We start from the raw sequence: 16561 nt of genomic DNA, 5'->3' as shown, positions 1-16561 counted from the left end.
CTATAACTGATTCACTTTGCTGTACACCTGAAACTAACATAACATTGTAAACCAACTGTGCTCCAATAAAATTTTTTTTAAAAAATAGAGAAACTATTATAATGAACTCATGTGTACCCATCACTCAGCTTCAACAATTTCCAACTCACGGTCAATCTTGTCTTATCTATATCCCCATTAACTTATCCCTCCGGTAATATTTTTGTGTGTGTGTGTGTTGTAAATATTAACTCATTAATTTTTTTATTGTGGAAATATATACATTACATAAAATTTATCATTTTAGCATTTTTAAGTGTATGATTCAGTGGCATTAAGTACATTCACATTGTTGGGCAACTATCACCACTATCCATTTCCAGAACTTTTTCATCATCTCAAATAAACTCTATCCACTAAACAATAACTCCTCATTCCCACCTGCCCCCCTGGTGGCCTCTACTTTCTGTCTCTACGAATTTGCTTATTCTAGGTACCTCATATAAGTGGAATCATAACATATTTGTTCTTTTTATTTTTAATTTATTTAATTTTGGTTGTGTTGGTTCTTTGTTGCTGCGTGCGGGCTTTCTCTAGGTGCAGCGAGCGGGGGCTACTCACTGTGGTGGCTTCTTTTGTTGTGGAGCACAGGCTCTTGGCACGCGGACTTCAGTAGTTGTGGTGCACAGGACTAGTTCCTCCATGGCATGTGGGATCTTCCCAGACCAGGGCTCGAACCCATATCCCCTGCATTGGCAGGCAGATTCTTAACCACTGCACCACCAGGGAAGTCCCCATATTTGTTCTTTTGTGTCTGGCTTATTTCACTTTGCATAATGTTTTTAAGGTTCATCCATCTTGTTGCATATATCAGTTTCATTCCATTTTAAGGCTGAATGATATTCCATTGTATGTATGTACCATATTTCATTTATCCATTCATCCGTCCATGGACATTTAGTTTGGTTCCACTTTTTGCTATTAATGCTGCTATGAACACTGTTGTATAAATATCTAATTGCGTCCTTGCTTTTACTTTTAATTCTTTTTGGTACATACCTAGGAGTGGGATTTTCCTTTTTTTTTTTTTTTCTCTTATGTGTGCTTTTCAAACAATCAGAGTACATATTAGTCATTCCCAGTCCAAGTTCTCGAAATCCTAGCCATGACTCGAGAGAACATCTAAAAACTATATATCTGGATTACATTATCCTAGCTTTCTGTAGAAAACAGGCTTAAGGAGCCTCCTGTCATGTTTGTCAACATGAGACATCCATCTGTAGACAATTTCTATACCTTTCATGAAACCAGCTACAAGCATCAACCAGCATTTATATAAGAATCCATGTCAATTCTTTTTCCTAAAAATGCTGAAAGAAAAATTTTTTTAAAAAGCCAGGAAGAATTGGCTCCTCAGATGAACCTGTATGTTCCTTTGATCAATTAAGGCTATGCATCACAAGGGATTTTTTTCCTGGCCTCTGGGAAACTCACAGATAAAATGTCACATTTGGAAAATTATCCCATTTCAAAAGGCCTGCTGCATCTATTTCTGCCTTCTGATTTACAACCTCACTTTAAAATGTTAAATTCTGTTCTTAAAAAGTGTCTGTAACCACATCTCACATCTGCTAACTGAGGTATATTGTAAGCAATCCAGGTACTGAACAATCACATAGTTTTGAATTCTCCAAAATGATCTAGAGCCAATATATATCTTAAAAATATATAAAAAACCAAAATCTCAGTTTTTGTTTGCAAAAGGAGGAAGAGACCTGGTTGAATTCAGGGCCAAGATATCCAGAGAGAGAGAGGAGGGGAAAAGTGGGGAGTGGGAGAGTCACCTAGGGGAGGCTGGCAAGCTGTCTTCTGCAAGGTTGCACAGGGTAGCACTCATTTTACAAAGCCCCTTGGCCTTGAAGGCCCAGAAATCTGCTGTTAGTCAGCACAAGGAGATTGTCCATTTACCCGGGCCAATCTCATCTCAGGGAAGCTCCCAGAGTAATGTATGCAACCAGGATTCCAGTTAATTTAGAAGGAGAATTGAAACTGCCTTTGAAACTTATGTGCATATGACCTGCTTATTCATGTCCAAAGGCTTCTGGGTCATTGAGCCATCCATCCTTTCCCATTCATTGCCAGGTCCCATTGCTCCTCCTTTGTGCCTCTATTGTCAACGGTGAGTTTCTTTACCTTCAATTCTCATTTCCCAGAGCTGCTCATCCGAAACTCTATCACTTGAAGCCCACTTTAAATGCCTCCTTCTCTTCAAACTTCTTTGAGCCTTCAAATTCAAAATAACCTCGTACTCAGAACTGTAAGAGCACATTGTTCCTTTCATACTCCTTTTCACTTTATTTTTTAATTATAATTTTTTGTGTACATGACAGGAAGCCCGAAGACCGTTTCTGTGGTTTATTTATGTTTGAAACACCAGTGACCAAAACGGGGGCCTGATACAGGTTACAGCTGTCAAATATTCGCTGCACCAGTGAAAGACTTGGTAGTCTTGGGCGGGTCTCAAGAGTTACAGCCTCCCCACCTGTCCTACAGGACGGCTCTTCTTTTCCTTTTACCGGACTGTAAATTCTATTGAGGGTAAGTCTGAGTCAGCTTCGCTCTCCACTGTGTATCCAGGGCCGGCACAGGGTTCCGCATATAGCGGATGCTCAGTAAATGTTTGCTAAAAGAATGAATTAACAAGGGAATAAGTGATTGAACGAATGAATCGATGGACTCCCCCTTTCTTCCACCTGTGCATCTGTCCGCACGGAATTAATAAACCCGCGGGAGCCAGCCCAGATTCGCAGGACTCGCGGCGCTGGACCATCCTCTGCGGCGGGGCGGGGCCTCCAGGGAGTCCCGCCCACGCGGAGGCGGAGTCTCGGGAGTCCCGCCCACGCGGAGGCGGGGCCTGCAGCGCGCGGGAACCGGCGCGCGCGGCGGCGGGAGCTGGCGGCCCCGGGGACTGACCGCGTCCCTGTAGGTAAGGCTTCCCCCGCGCTGGCTTCCGCGTCCCCGCGGTTTCCCGGCCGGACCTGGGGGGCGAGAGGCTCTCGCTGAGGGCCGGCCGCGAGGACCCGGGATAGCTCCCTAGAAGCGCGCGTCCGCGCGGCCGGTCCCCGCCCCGGCCCCGAGCGGCCTCCTCCCAGCCAGGTCCGGTCCCGGCTTCCCGGGCCCAGCGCCCCGTCCGGAGCGGCGGGAAGGGAGCTGCCTTCTCGCCTCCGGCCTCGGTCCGTTCTCCGGGCAGGCCCCTCCCCTGGGCGGCCTCCTCCCGCCAGAGAGCCCCTCCCCCGCGGCCCCGGCCCCTTCCCCCGGGTAGCCCCCTCCCACGCGGCCCACTCCCCCAGGCGGCCCGCCCCCGGCTCTCCGGGCTCGCCAGGCAGCTTCCCCTAAGCGGGGGCGGGCGCCCAGCCAGGCCCGACCCGGTGCCTTGATTTCCTCTGCTCGGGTATCCCATTTTGCTTTTCCGGACGTAGCAGGAGGATAAACTGAACAGCCACGACTCAGCGAACCATTTTAGGTGAAACTTGCTGGGTGTTAACGTCAGAGGTCAGCAGTAACATCCTCTCCCAACGCAGCGTGCGTTTTTAACGGTTAGCAGAGTTCCTGGCTCCTGCTAAGCGCTCAGTACATCGTTCCTGCTATGATATTCACCTCATTACCGACGATTTTCAGCTTTCCTCTGTCTTTGGAGAAAGAACGGTCCCCGAGGAACGGTATTCTGACCCTTGAAGACTCAGGAGGATGAAAGTCATCACTTGTGAGATCGCCTGGCATAACAAGGAGCCAGTGTACAGCCTGGACTTCCAGCACGGAGCCGCCGGGAGGATCCACAGGCTGGCCTCCGCGGGGGTGGACACCGCTGTCAGGGTAAATGGGGCCGAGGCAGAAAGGCCCAGGGAAGCACTACTAAGCAGCATTCTCCACTCTTCTATTTATAATGAGTGTCAACAGACACACACTACTTAGTTATCTAGGCCAGAGGGCTAAATTCTCAGGGCCTTGAGTCAACAACGAAAGCAGAGGAGAGCACCTTTCTTCCTGGGGTCCTGTTACCTAGAGTGATGTCACTGGACGCCCATTGCTGTAGAACCCTGAGCCAGTTTCCTCCTGGGAAACAGTTTGCACTAGAAGGAGGTGGGAGGCAATGGGACTGTAGGTTTATGTTTCAGATAGGAGTTCCTTCCTCTTACATTTCAAAAGAAAGACTAAGTTTTCTTTCTGAAAATCAGCATAGTGGTGTTTTCGTCGGTACAGTATGGTGCGTGCTCGCTCTACGTTTCTCTGAATGAATGTGTTCGTATCAGCAGATCTGGAAGGTAGAAAAAGGACCAGATGGAAAGGCCATTGTTGAATTTTTGTCCAATCTTGCTCGCCATACCAAAGCTGTCAATGTCGTGCGTTTTTCTCCAAATGGAGAAATTTTAGCATCAGGAGGGGATGGTGAGTATTGTACTTCAAGATTCTCCAGAAACCAGATACCCATGTGTCTCATGTTGAAGAGTGAGATTTGAGCTAGACAATACTTTGTTACTTTAGAGGTGGCTTGACCCTCTCAATCTGTCATTTAGATAGTTTAGTAAAATAATGTTGTGGGGAGTGGGAAGGGGTGGAGGATGCAAAGCTTAAACTGGGAAGACCTGTTTGAAAACGGCCCCTTTCCCACTTGCTCCCACTGGGCTGACTGGAGACAAGTAGGTAGGTGCTTACCATTCTAAGTCCCAAGGCGACTGGCCTGGCCTTGTTTGGCTGTCAGTTTAGCATCTGTAAGTGATCACAGCCCCAGTTCCATGTCTCTGTGTAATTAACGAATTAATTGGCTTGGGGAGTATTGTCTAAACAGCCCTCTAAATTATGTTTCTTTGGTGGGAGTAGATTGGTTCATATTTTCTGCTTGTGCTTATTTTTACTTATTTATTTATTTTTTGCCTGCGCCACGCGGTATGCGGGATCTTAGTCCCCCGACCGGGGATTGAACCCGTGCTCCCTGCAGTGGAAGCGCGGAGTCCTAACCACTGGACCGCCAGGAAATTCCCTTTCTGCTTGTGCTTAAATGGCATAAAATGATACAGAAGAAGTAAATCTTTTTATCATGCTCTAAAACTAACATAGTCTAGAAGTCAGAATAAAAAGAAAGAAGAAATCTCAGATGTTGTTTGCAGAAGGAGGAAGAGAAGCCTGGTTGAATTCAGTGCCCTGATGTCCAGTGTTTCCGTCGAGGGAGGGGTGGGGAGTGGCAGCACCACGGGGGGCAGTGGGGAGGCTGGCGGGCCGTCCTCTGTGAGGCCGCATGGGGCAGCCCAAGTCCTTTGGCCTCGAGGGCCTGGAAACCTGCCGTCAGTCAGTCAGCACGTGGCGAGTGCCGGTCCGTCAGGGCCAGTCTCATCTCAGCCAAGCTCCCGGGATTCCAGTTAATTTAGGGAGAGCACGTGTGTGTCCACGCCACCGGCTCCTTCACTCTCCTCCTTCGGGCATTCCTCGAAGGGGAGCCACGTCTTGGTCAGAAGGTTATGTGGTGAGCGTGGCGTCAGAACGTGGGGAGCTAGAGGACTCAGACAATCGATGACATCACGCTAAGGTATCTGACACGTCCATGGTGTTAACAGCTGACACATGTACGGGCTTACCATGTGCCGGGCATCGTGTGGTAGGCGCTTTATGCACTTGCACCATTTAATCCTCACGATAGTTGATGAGCTAGGCCCTGTTAGCCTCCTCATTTTACGGGTGAGGCGACCGAGGCATCAAGATGGGAGGTGACTGGCCGTAGGTTACACAGCTAGGAATGATTTGCCAACCCTTGCGTTGGTGCCTCTGTTGTTGTTTCCCTATTCGGCCACTTACAGGTTATGCCTGTGGATTTGTTAATGTAGTCAGTCTCTTTGCAGTAGTGTTTTGCCGGCCTGGGGACACTTCTGTTTAAGGTGACCTTGTATAGCTCTGATCTGGTATGGGTTTGATTTTGGAGTTTTTGTTCGGAAGGCAAACTTGCTTTTCCTGCCCGAATTCTTAGAAGTAAATCCTTGTGGCCATAGTGTCTATTGAACAACATAGATATTATTTAATACCCTAAAAATCCAGAAGCGAAGGAGCCATGCTTTGTAAAGCGTGGCTTATCTTTAACTGACTCGCTCCACAGATGCTGTCATTCTGCTGTGGAAGGTGAATGACAACAAGGAACCAGAACAGATTGCTTTTCAGGACGAGGATGAGGCTCAGCTGAACAAGGAGAACTGGACTGTCGTAAAAACCCTGAGGTAACCTCAGGAGGGACCTGGGAGGGATTCATCTTTACCACCTGAAGGCATTAAGCTGATGTGCATTTTGACTTTTATATCTCACTTAAAACTTTTACTTATGCAAGACAGTAATACGGGAATAGTTTAAAAGATAAAAATATGATTAAAATGGATTTTCTTAGTTTGTCTTATAAAATTTTCCTTAGTACACTTGAATCAATTTTAAAGATTCAAATATCCTTGAAGGTAGTAGTTTATAGCTATAGCTAATATAGCTCTAGTGGAAATTCCTAAAGTCCTATTGTAATGTATGGTCCCTGAGTTTGCTTTTAAATTTTTGACAATTTTTTCTCTCCTTGAGACAAGAATTGCTTTTTCTCCTCTTTGGATTCTAGGGGCCACTTAGAAGATGTGTATGATATTTGCTGGGCAACCGATGGGAATTTAATGGCTTCTGCCTCTGTGGATAACACGGCCATCATATGGGATGTCAGTAAAGGTAGCTGATATGTTTTTGTTATTATCGGGGGAAGGACTGTTCTAAGTGTCTAAAAAGCTGGACCTATAAAGGCTTCAGAAGAGTTTTTTTAGTGAACTGAAATAGGTGTTTGGCATGACGGGTTAGGGATTAACCCCATATGCCATGGACCCACTGCATTTTTAAGGGCTCAGTCAGAATGTATGAGGCTTAGCAGTGGTGTCATGAGTTGCTGGTGCCAAAGCAAGGTAGACCCCACACGCCTGGGGATGCAGACATGACGGGGGCGGCGGGGCGGGACTCGGCTGATCCCTGCCGCCCTGGAGCTTAGGATCTCGGGAAGTTAGCAAGTCATAATCAGTGAGGCACTGCATGCTCGATGTTGGGGTAGGTGGGATCAGGTTTCCATTTCGGGACATCAAGGAAAGCCAAGGACACCTCACTGCTTTGAAAGAACCTGTTCACTAGTTGAGGGGACAATAAACATGTGAGAAGTTACTGTAGTATGAAAATAGCAGTGAAATGCCAAAAGCCAGTGGTGGCTGACGCCTGACCACTATTACCTCCTGCTGGCCTGTACTCAAGCTTGATGTCTTCTCCCAAACCTCTTCTTCTCTTCTGCTTTATCTGCTGATTCTCCTGCAACCCAAGTGCCCAGGTCAGGAGTCAGGCAGCGGCATTGGCGTCCCCTGTGGTCTCAGCACTGCATCAGCCCAGTTTTCATGCACGCTGTAAAGGCCTCTGTTCTTAGTTCTGTGCGATCCAGCCGAAGCGTCCTCTGTCTTGCCTCATTTCTGTCATGCTCTTTCTCATCAATCCCAGACACTCGGCAATGTGGAGGACCAGCGTCACTGTCTCCTTTTTCCCAAATCTGGCCGTGGGTCGGATAATTTCAGTGTCCGTGGACACTCCATCAGCCGTCACCCCCTGAAGCCCGTTGTAATGAGCTTGAACACTGCCAGCATGCTGGGCGCTCTTGCAGGTGCTGGAGGATGCGTGAATACAGTGGCTACGTCCTAGTGGGGTGTCAGACGGATACACAGACGCATGATGTCAGGAAGTGATAGCGCGCTGAGGGGTCCGGGAGTGATAGGGTGATCTGGGAAGGCTTCTCTGAGCTTGTGGAGTTTGAACAGAGACTGGAATGAAGCCGGGGAGCAAGCCGTGTGCATTATTTCATGGGAACAGCCGGTGCAGAGGCCCGGCGGCAGGAGCTGCTGCTTGTGTCCAAGGAACAGGAAATCGACGGAAGGCAGCAGCAGGAGGGAGGGAGGACCTGAGGCTGGAGCGTGGCGGGTCCAGGCCACAGGGGTCGGGTCTCAGATTGTAACCAAAGTGTGACCACATGCTACTGAAGGGTTTTAAGCAGTAGACTGATGTGATTTTACTTATTTTTTAAAAAATATTTATTCATTTATTTATGTATTTATTTTGGCTGCCGGGTCTTAGTTGCGGCATGCATGTGGGATCTAGTTCCCCGACCAGGGATCGAACCCGGGCCCCCTGCCTTGGGAGCACAGAGTCTTACCCACTGGGCCACCAGGGAAGTCCCCTACTTATGTTTTAAAAAGATGTCTTTGGATGGCATGTGGCAAACTCTCCTAGGACAACACAGCAGGTAGCAGGGGGTGTGGGGGGAAGGAGCGGTTTTGAGGAGCGTGGAAATCAAGACTACATCCTAGGCCTCCGTCATTTTTTTTTTTCTTAACGTGTAATGTGGGCAAAATTGTTTAAAGTCAGTACATTTTTATGTATGGAAGTTCACATGCTGTGATTCCTTCTCCTGCCCATCACCTGAGTTCCTCCAAAGTTTGAGTCATAATCTTCAAGGTGGCCCTTTAAAAAGAACACCCACTTGGTCCACACTTGTCCTGTCAGTCAGCCCACTATTCTGTAGCTGGGCTTCTTTGAAGGCCTGTCACTTAAGTGCTCTGACAGTGACGTCTTAGCCAGGCGTCCTGCTCTCCTGCCAGAGCCGCCGCCTTCAGGCCCCTCAGCACCTCTGCTACCTGCTCCTTTCCTTCCTAGAGCCCTCAGGTCCCCCAGGCCCTCTCGATTCCTGCTCTGTCGGCCCCTCTGACCTCTTATTTTCTCTATCCAGTTTGCTCCCCAAAGGGATCATTTACGTACATAGACCCTTTTCTTCCACCCGACGTACCAAGAAAACCCCAACCCAGGATCGGTGCTACAATACTGACAGTTTCTCGGTCCCGGGCTAAGCACAGCTGGTCACAAACCGGCCACCCTGCAGATTGGGCCGCTACAAATTCATCCTCACCAGCCTCAGATGGGGTCCTGGGGTCCCAACCCCTTTTGCTTGCGAGGTTCGATCCCACTCCTGTTCTCCCCGGCAGCTCCCGCAAACCTCCGTAGGTCTCCTTAGCCTTCTTCTTCACCCCTGGCCACCTTAATCTCAGCAGACTCCCCTAAAGGGCTTCAAGAAGGGGAGGGGGAAGGAAAGTTAGCCTGACATTTGTGCAGTGTGTTTTACACACGAAAGTCACCGGCAGGTCACTGGCGACTTCGGGGCCAGGGTGGGGCAGGCGAGGAGCGGGAGCCCATGGCAGAGGGTTGAGTGAGTGGGAGGTGAGGAGGTCGGGAGAGTGAGTGACGGGGTGTAGACCACTCCCCAGAGAAGAAGGTTTTGGGTTTTTTGTTTTTTTTTTTTTTTGGCCTCATCATGCGGCATGTAGGATTTTAGTTCCCCAACCAGGGATCGAACCCACGCCCCTTGCAGTGGAAGTGCGGAGTCTTAACCACTGGACTGCCAGGGAAGTCCCTGGGTTTTGTTTTTTTAAGACTGGCCAAGGCTTCCTAACTCCCTCCTCTTTTTATCCGGGTAATCTCTGTGTGCTACTGGTTTTATCTTCTAAATGTTTCCCCCAAAGCCCTTTTCCCATCCCTAGTCACAATGCTCTGGTTCAGGCCCTCATCTCTCACCTGGTCTGCTGTCACCTCCTAACTAGTGACACTTTCTGTGCTCTCTTCGACCCTCAGTTTCATCTTTATAATGCAGGTCACTTCCCAGCGCAGCGTTGCTCTGAGCCACACCACGAACCCCCAGAACCGTTTTCCTTGCACACGAGGGTCTTGCACACACCAGCAGTCTCGGCTACTTGTCACTGCTCCAGAGGCCTAAACTGACTTTCACCCCGTGGATTTGCTCAGAATACCTTCTTCTTCCCTCATCGGCACCCTGTATCGTGCCTGACCTGGAGAACCGAACTCTGAGCTCACTCCTTCTCGACCTCACCCCCTGCTTTGTTAGCTGCCCTCTTCCTCTGCCTCATGTCACAGTGCGCATGCCTGGTGGTGGGTCTGTCCCCACCATGAGCTGTGAGCTCCCTGGGAGGAGGGGCCATGTGAAGTCATCTTTGGTCCCCAGAGCCTGACGTGGAGTTTGGTAGAGTCTCAGTTACCAACTGCTGAATTATGGAACGGCATAAAGGAACAACACTTAAACTGTAGTTTATACCATTTGTGCATTAGTGGGTTTTGGTAATGTGTGTGTTGTGTGCTTTATTCGTAGGACAAAAGATCTCAATTTTTAATGAACATAAAAGTTATGTACAAGGAGTAACCTGGGATCCTTTGGGTCAGTATGTTGCTACCCTGAGCTGTGACAGGTAAGTTAGTATTTGGCAACTTGTTTTCATCTCTGTTTGCTTGAAATTTTCTTCAGAGGTATTTTATTACAGCTTAACCAATGTAAACCACAGTCTGGCTTTGATTCTTTCATCCTTGCTTTCATATAAAGCATTTTGTTTTACTGCTATTCTTACAACATAATAAGAAATTGGCAACTAATTAGGACAAGAGCCTTACACGAAGTTAGTACTTAATAAATCTTTATTGAGTGGGTGAATGAATGCAGAAATAGCTTTGAATTAAATTTAAACTTCTTGGGAAACTTTTAAAGAAAAAGTCTTTTATAAATATGACTTAAGCAAGAAGAGATAACTAGTGGTAGGGTTGGATAGTTATTTCATTTTTTTGATTAGAGTTTACTGCTATAGTGATTTTAACAACTCCATTTAAATTAATATGAAAATAAGATATTTTGTCTTCTCTGAAAGGAGGTCTTGTTGCTGTGTTTACTGGTACATTTAAACACAATATATATTTTTAAAATTTATTTATTTATTTTTGGCTGCGTTGGGTCTCCGTTGTTGCACTTGGGCTTCCTCTAGTTGCGGCGAGCGGGGGCTGCTCTTCGTTGCGGTGCGCGGGCTTCTCATTGCGGTGGCTTCTCTTGTCGCGGAGCACGGGCTCTAGACATGCGGGCTACAGTCGCTGTGGCTCGCGGGCTCTAGAGCGCAGGCTCAGTAGTTGTGGTGCACGGGCTTAGTTGCTCTGCGGCATGTGGGATCTTCCCGGACCAGGGCTCGAACCCACGTTCCCTGTATGGGCAGGCGGATTCTTAACCACTGTGCCACCAGGGAAGCCCTAAACACAATAATTTAATTGCGTTCCTGCAACAAAAAATTAAAAAAAAAAAACAACCCAGAGGTGCCAAGCATATCACTCACCAGTCATAATGGTCCTTTATAATGTTTATCCAACTACTTTTAACTATAACAAACTGAATTTCAAATGGCCCTGGAATGAAAGCACTAAGGAGGTGTTCATTTTTCATAGAATCTCCTGTAACATTCCAAATGTCATTTATTTTCTGGTATACGTGGTTTTTTTTGTTTTTTGTTTTTTTGTGTGGCCATGCCGAGTGGCTTGTGGGATCTTAGTTCCCTGACCAGGGATCGAACCTGTGCCCCCTTCAGTGGAAGCACAGAGTCCTAACCACTGGACCGCCAGGGAAGTCCCCTGGTATATGTGTTTTATTCAGGCAGTCAGGAGTGAAACAATTTGATTAGCTCAGGGCATAATATGAATTACCAACAACCAATTTACTTGCTGCTGTTTTCCTTACTCTTGCAAATCCCTGAGGGCGAGACCGTTCCACACAAAATAAATCTCACTGCAGTCATACAGATGGCCACTGAGCCGGATGTCCAAGACCTGAAAAACAGGGCCAGGCTTACAAGTTTATGTCCATTGACAAGTTGAAACGTCCAATAAAGAATGAAATTATGACATATTTCCCCACTTGGTTAGTGATATCCTTTTGGTTGTTAATATTTGCCTCTGTCATTCAGTTAAGTGTGAAAGTCATTGGTCAGTGGTTTTGCAGGCCAAAAGTTGTTGAAGCAATCTTCAGTTCTGGTAATAGATCGTTTCTCTGTGAAACATAATTCATTTACTGGAAGAGATAAATCAGACTTTTCTTCTTTACTTAGGACCCTGAGGGTGTACAGCGCACAGAAGAAACGAGTGGCCTTTAACGTCTCAAAGATGCCATCTGGAGTAGGGGCTGAAGGAGAGGTACAAAACGTTTGACCTTCCATCTTAGCCGTACTGTTGCTGGGACTTAGGAAGTCGTGAGCTCCTCCATCGCTCGTAGCTAAACCCCTGGTTTCCAGGACCCGACACCTGAACTGCAGTATGGCTTCCTCTCAGACCACCAAGTCTCAGCGTGGTGGTCTGGGCTGGCCTGTATGGAGGTGGGGACGTCTGGGGGCCAGGGGAGAGGTGATGGTGGAGGATGGTGTTTCCAACCCTGGCTGAACTATGGAGTCACCTGGGAAGCATGTAAAAATAAGGGTGCCTGGGCCCCACCCCCAGAGCTGTGATTCACTTGGCTTGAGGCAGGCAGGGCCCCCGCGGTCTGAGGTGCAGCGAGGGTCAGGAACCACTGACTAGGAAGATCCCAGCACTAGGCAACAGGAAGGCAGGTGGATCCAGCCGCGGCGATACACCTTCTTGGCAGGTGGAGGGGGACTCTGGCCATCGGGCTGGTACTCAGGAATGGAAAGGATTTTGATTTTTAAAAGAACTGGCAAATGAAGATAGCACTCTAATCCTAGTAGGTGAAAGGGAGCAAGTTGGTTACTATAACAAAGCAGATAAACAACAAGGTCCTACTGTGTAGCACAGGGAACTATATTCAGTATCTTGTGATAAGCCAGAAGGGAAAAGAATATGGAAAAGAATATATACATGTATAACTGAGTCACTTTGCTGTACAGTAGAAGTTAACACAGCATTGTAAATCAACTATACTTCAATAAAATTAAAAACAAACAAACAACAACAACAACAACAAAAACCAAAGCAGAGATGAGGTGCAAATCCAGTCCTGGGACAGCGTGTTAAGGCAGAGTGGGCTGTGAGCTGGCCGGCGCTGAGAGGTCACCTGTGTAGTTAGGAGAGTCATGGCTGGTTGGGGATTAAATGCATAATGTTCATAAAGTGTCAGTGCATGGTAGCGAAAACTGTTCCACACAGGTGTTCAGGAACTGTTGTTTGAAAAGATGATAGGATTACTATTTTCTTTTTAAAAAGGGTTCATTCAGTTGGAGATTCTAAATATAAACACACAGATAACAAGCAAAGGGCTCCTAGTCACCTTCCTGCCTTTTCCCGGTCTCATTCCCCAGACAAACCACTGTTGACAGTGTGGTGTGTGCTCTTACAGAGGGTTATTTGTATAATAATTATAGAACCACACAAACACGTAGACACACACACACACACACACCTTTCCTTACCAAAAATGGGCGATCAGTTCATGAGTGATTGCCCTTGCAGACTTGTGTGATTATTTGATATGTAATTTATTTCAGTTTCACTTATTATTATGTCAGTAAGAAATGACAACATGCAAAGAAAAAAATAGGAATTGGTAAGCCTTTATTGTGAATGCGAAGGTTTGGAATAACGTTTAGACTCTGTGTGCCGCAGGCGAGAAGTTACCGGATGTTCCATGACGACAGCATGAAATCATTCTTTCGTAGACTTAGTTTCACTCCTGATGGATCTTTGCTCCTCACACCAGGTGTGTTTTAACAAAGCTTTTGATCTAAGGGCGTGAGAGCAGCAGTGGTGGTGTCTGTGCTCCTGATTTTGTGATGCTTTATGCAGCTCAGGGAATTCTGATGAAAGCAGTGGTCCCCAACTTGTCCACACACTGAAACCTCCAGAGAACTTCACAAAGTGCTGGTACCTGGGTCCCACCCCCAGAGATTGTGTTTTAATTGGTTTGGAGTGTGTAGTCTGGGTTTTGGAATTTTAAAAAGATTTCCAGTGATTTTAATGTACAGACAAGTTTGGGAGCCACTAGACTAGAGTGATAAACATACTCCCGCAGGCAAATTCAACTTTAAAAAAATTTTAATGAATGCCTTTTTCCTAGACATGTATATGGAGGTCATCGTTCTAAAGCTAATGATAAAGTGCCTTTATCATTTTTATTCTCAATAATGAAGCAGCCTGTTGTGACAGGGTCTAGGCACAGACAAGTCTGGTTGGAATAACTTGTGGGAGTGTAGTGGTCAAGTCTGACAGGTCAGCAGAATCAGCAAGGACACGTCAGGGTCATTGTCGGCAGGAGGGTGAGAGGTTGAGTCCAGCGGGATCGGCCAGGGCAGTGCTATTGCCAACATGGTCTCAGAGGAGACCGTCCCCTGCTCTCCATGGCTCAGATACCATCCTGAGTATGATACGATGACATGACCCAGGGCTGGGCCAAATGGGAGGGCACAGGTCAGGTTTGCCACTAAGTGTCCCTGCCAGGCTGGGCAGAGGAGACCCCAAGAGTGTGTGAAACATACACACATGTGTGGGTTAGGCTGTAAAAGGACATTGGGGAACACGTGAGAATGACATTGGCCTAGGGGGGGGTCCCAGGACCAAGAGTAAGTAGTTGCTTAAGTATATTGAAACTTGTTTACTAAACTCAGTAGCAGGTCCTTTCCTAAATGGCAGCTCCAAAAATATTTTCATTTAAAATCGGGTACCAGATGGGTATCTGCCACCACCATTATTATTCTTGGTGGTGTTAATAAATGCAGGAAATGAAATTACAGAGATTGGAAGAGATAAAACTTTGTGATAGGATTGTGTTTCTAGAAAATCCAAGAGATTTAAAAAATACTATCAGAATAAAAAAAAGAATTTGATAAGGTGGCTAGATATTGTAAAATACATAAAATCTGTATCTGCTACAGTAGAATAAGTACTTAGAAATGTGAAAAGGATAATTGTTCCATTCATAACAGTGCAAACCCCAGAAGACATGGAAATGCATAGGAAGAAATTTAATAGGGCATAGAGCCTTTATGAAGAAGACTAGAAGGTCTTATTGATGGTTATAAAACAAGTTCTGAACAAATAGATTTCGTGTTCTAAAAATTAACATGATAATTGATTTCCAATTAGGATCCCATTTAAGGTTTTTTTTGTTGTTGGTTTGTTTCGGCTTTTTGGTTTTTTAATTAATTGGATGACATCTCGGATTTGTTTAGGAGAGTAAATGCAAAGAATAGTAAAAAAGTATGAAAGATAAGAATAATACTTGAGCAGGCATTTGCCTGTCTAAATGTCAGAGACTCTGTAGTGCTATTGTTATCAAATCAGTATGGTATTGGTATAGGAATAAACATATAGCTTAGTGGATCAGAACAGAGAATCCAGAAATAGATTCTGGGATAAAAGGGAATTTGATAGGTGACCTGAGTGGTATTTCAGTGGGAAGAATGGATTATTGAGTGAATGGTTCTGGAGTGTCCAGCTGTCTGGAAAAAAATTAAATTGGACTCTTAGCTTATATATAAACTGCAGGTGGGCTTCCTTGGTGGTGCAGTGGTTAAGAATCCACCTGCCAACGCAGGGGACACGGGTTTGAGCCCTGGTCTGGGAAGATCCCACATGCCGCGGACCAACTAAGCCCGTGCACCACAACTACTGAGCCTGCGTGCCACAACTACTGAGCCCACGTGCCACAACTACTGAAGCCCACACACCTAGAGCCCATGCTCCACAACAAGAGAAGCCACTGCAAGGAGAAACCCGTGCACCACAGTGAAGAGTAGCCCCCGCTTGCCGCAACTAGAGAAAGCCCGCGCGCAGGAACAAAGACCCAGTGCAGCCAACAATAAATAAATAAATATATCTTAAAAATAAATAAATAAAATAAACTGCAGGTGAATTCAATACTTAAAAATGGTAAAAATGTAAAACTCTTGCAAGAAAATCTAGGAGGACATTCTAGGACTGGGGAAGACCAAACTAAGACTGGAAACCCAGAAGCTCTTAAATGATAGACCTACTTTGCTGTATTTGAGTGTAGAGCTTTTGTATGGCACAAGACGCAGTAAGCAAAATCAGTAGTCATATGATGGGACTGGAAAATAATGGTTATGGTACAGAAAAGAGAGCGCTAACAGATATCATATACAATGGCTCTTCCAAATTGGCAAGAAGAACAAAAAGACAAAAGGAGAAAAACCCAAAAGAGAAAAACGAGAGAAAGGTACAAAAAGGCGGCTCATAGAAGAGCAAATCTATGTGCAAAATTGGCACACACAGGGAGGTGTTCGGAAACCCGACAGTCAAGGCAACGCAAGTTAATGTGACGTCAGTAGGTATCCCTTTATTCATTTCAGGCTGGAAAAAAGTGAAAATATCTGTCGCTGATGGGCGTGTGTATGGCTATTGCTGGAGAGAGTGGATTGTTAGAGCCTTCTGGGAAGGCAGTCTGGTAACCATTTAATGCATGTACTCTTCAGCCAATCCGCCCCTTGTCTGACATTCACTTCCGCAAGAAATGAAAACAGTACGTAAGAGTATATGTCCAAGGATGTTTATTGCAGGCATGGCTTTTTTTTTTTTAATGACAGGTACTTTTTTTAAAATTAATTATTTTATTTATTTATTTTTGGCTGTGTTGGGTCTTTGTTGCTGCGCACAGGCTTTCTCTAGCTGTGGCGAGCGGGGGCTACTCTTCGCTGTGGTGCGTGGGCCTCTC

The 16561-nt window shown here is 46.3% G+C and overlaps 1 protein-coding gene across 6 annotated transcripts in view; it reads left to right on the top strand.

The window, feature by feature from the left end:
- The first annotated feature begins 2854 nt into the window (after positions 1–2854).
- CHAF1B (chromatin assembly factor 1 subunit B) overlaps positions 2855–16561 on the top strand; it is a 28311-nt gene continuing 14604 nt past the window's right edge. Inside the window, exons 1-9 of one of the 6 annotated variants that reach the window (XM_082393568.1) lie at positions 2855–2965; positions 3459–3575; positions 3658–3852; positions 4293–4425; positions 6122–6239; positions 6617–6720; positions 10229–10325; positions 11994–12078; positions 13498–13591. In XM_082393568.1, coding sequence (XP_082249694.1) covers positions 3727–3852; positions 4293–4425; positions 6122–6239; positions 6617–6720; positions 10229–10325; positions 11994–12078; positions 13498–13591 — 757 coding nt within the window. In that variant the 5' untranslated portion in view covers positions 2855–2965; positions 3459–3575; positions 3658–3726. Of the gene's footprint in view, positions 2966–3458; positions 3576–3657; positions 3853–4292; positions 4426–5232; positions 5561–6121; positions 6240–6616; positions 6721–10228; positions 10326–11667; positions 11807–11993; positions 12079–13497; positions 13592–16561 lie in introns of those variants that run through there. The other 5 variants (XM_082393567.1, XM_082393569.1, XM_082393570.1 and 2 more) reach the window with 5 other exon arrangements.

The sequence above is a fragment of the Balaenoptera borealis genome (genome assembly GCF_965194805.1).
Source record: "Balaenoptera borealis genome assembly, chromosome: 5".
Taxonomy (NCBI): domain Eukaryota; kingdom Metazoa; phylum Chordata; class Mammalia; order Artiodactyla; family Balaenopteridae; genus Balaenoptera; species Balaenoptera borealis.
This window is presented reverse-complemented; position numbering and strand designations above follow the sequence as displayed.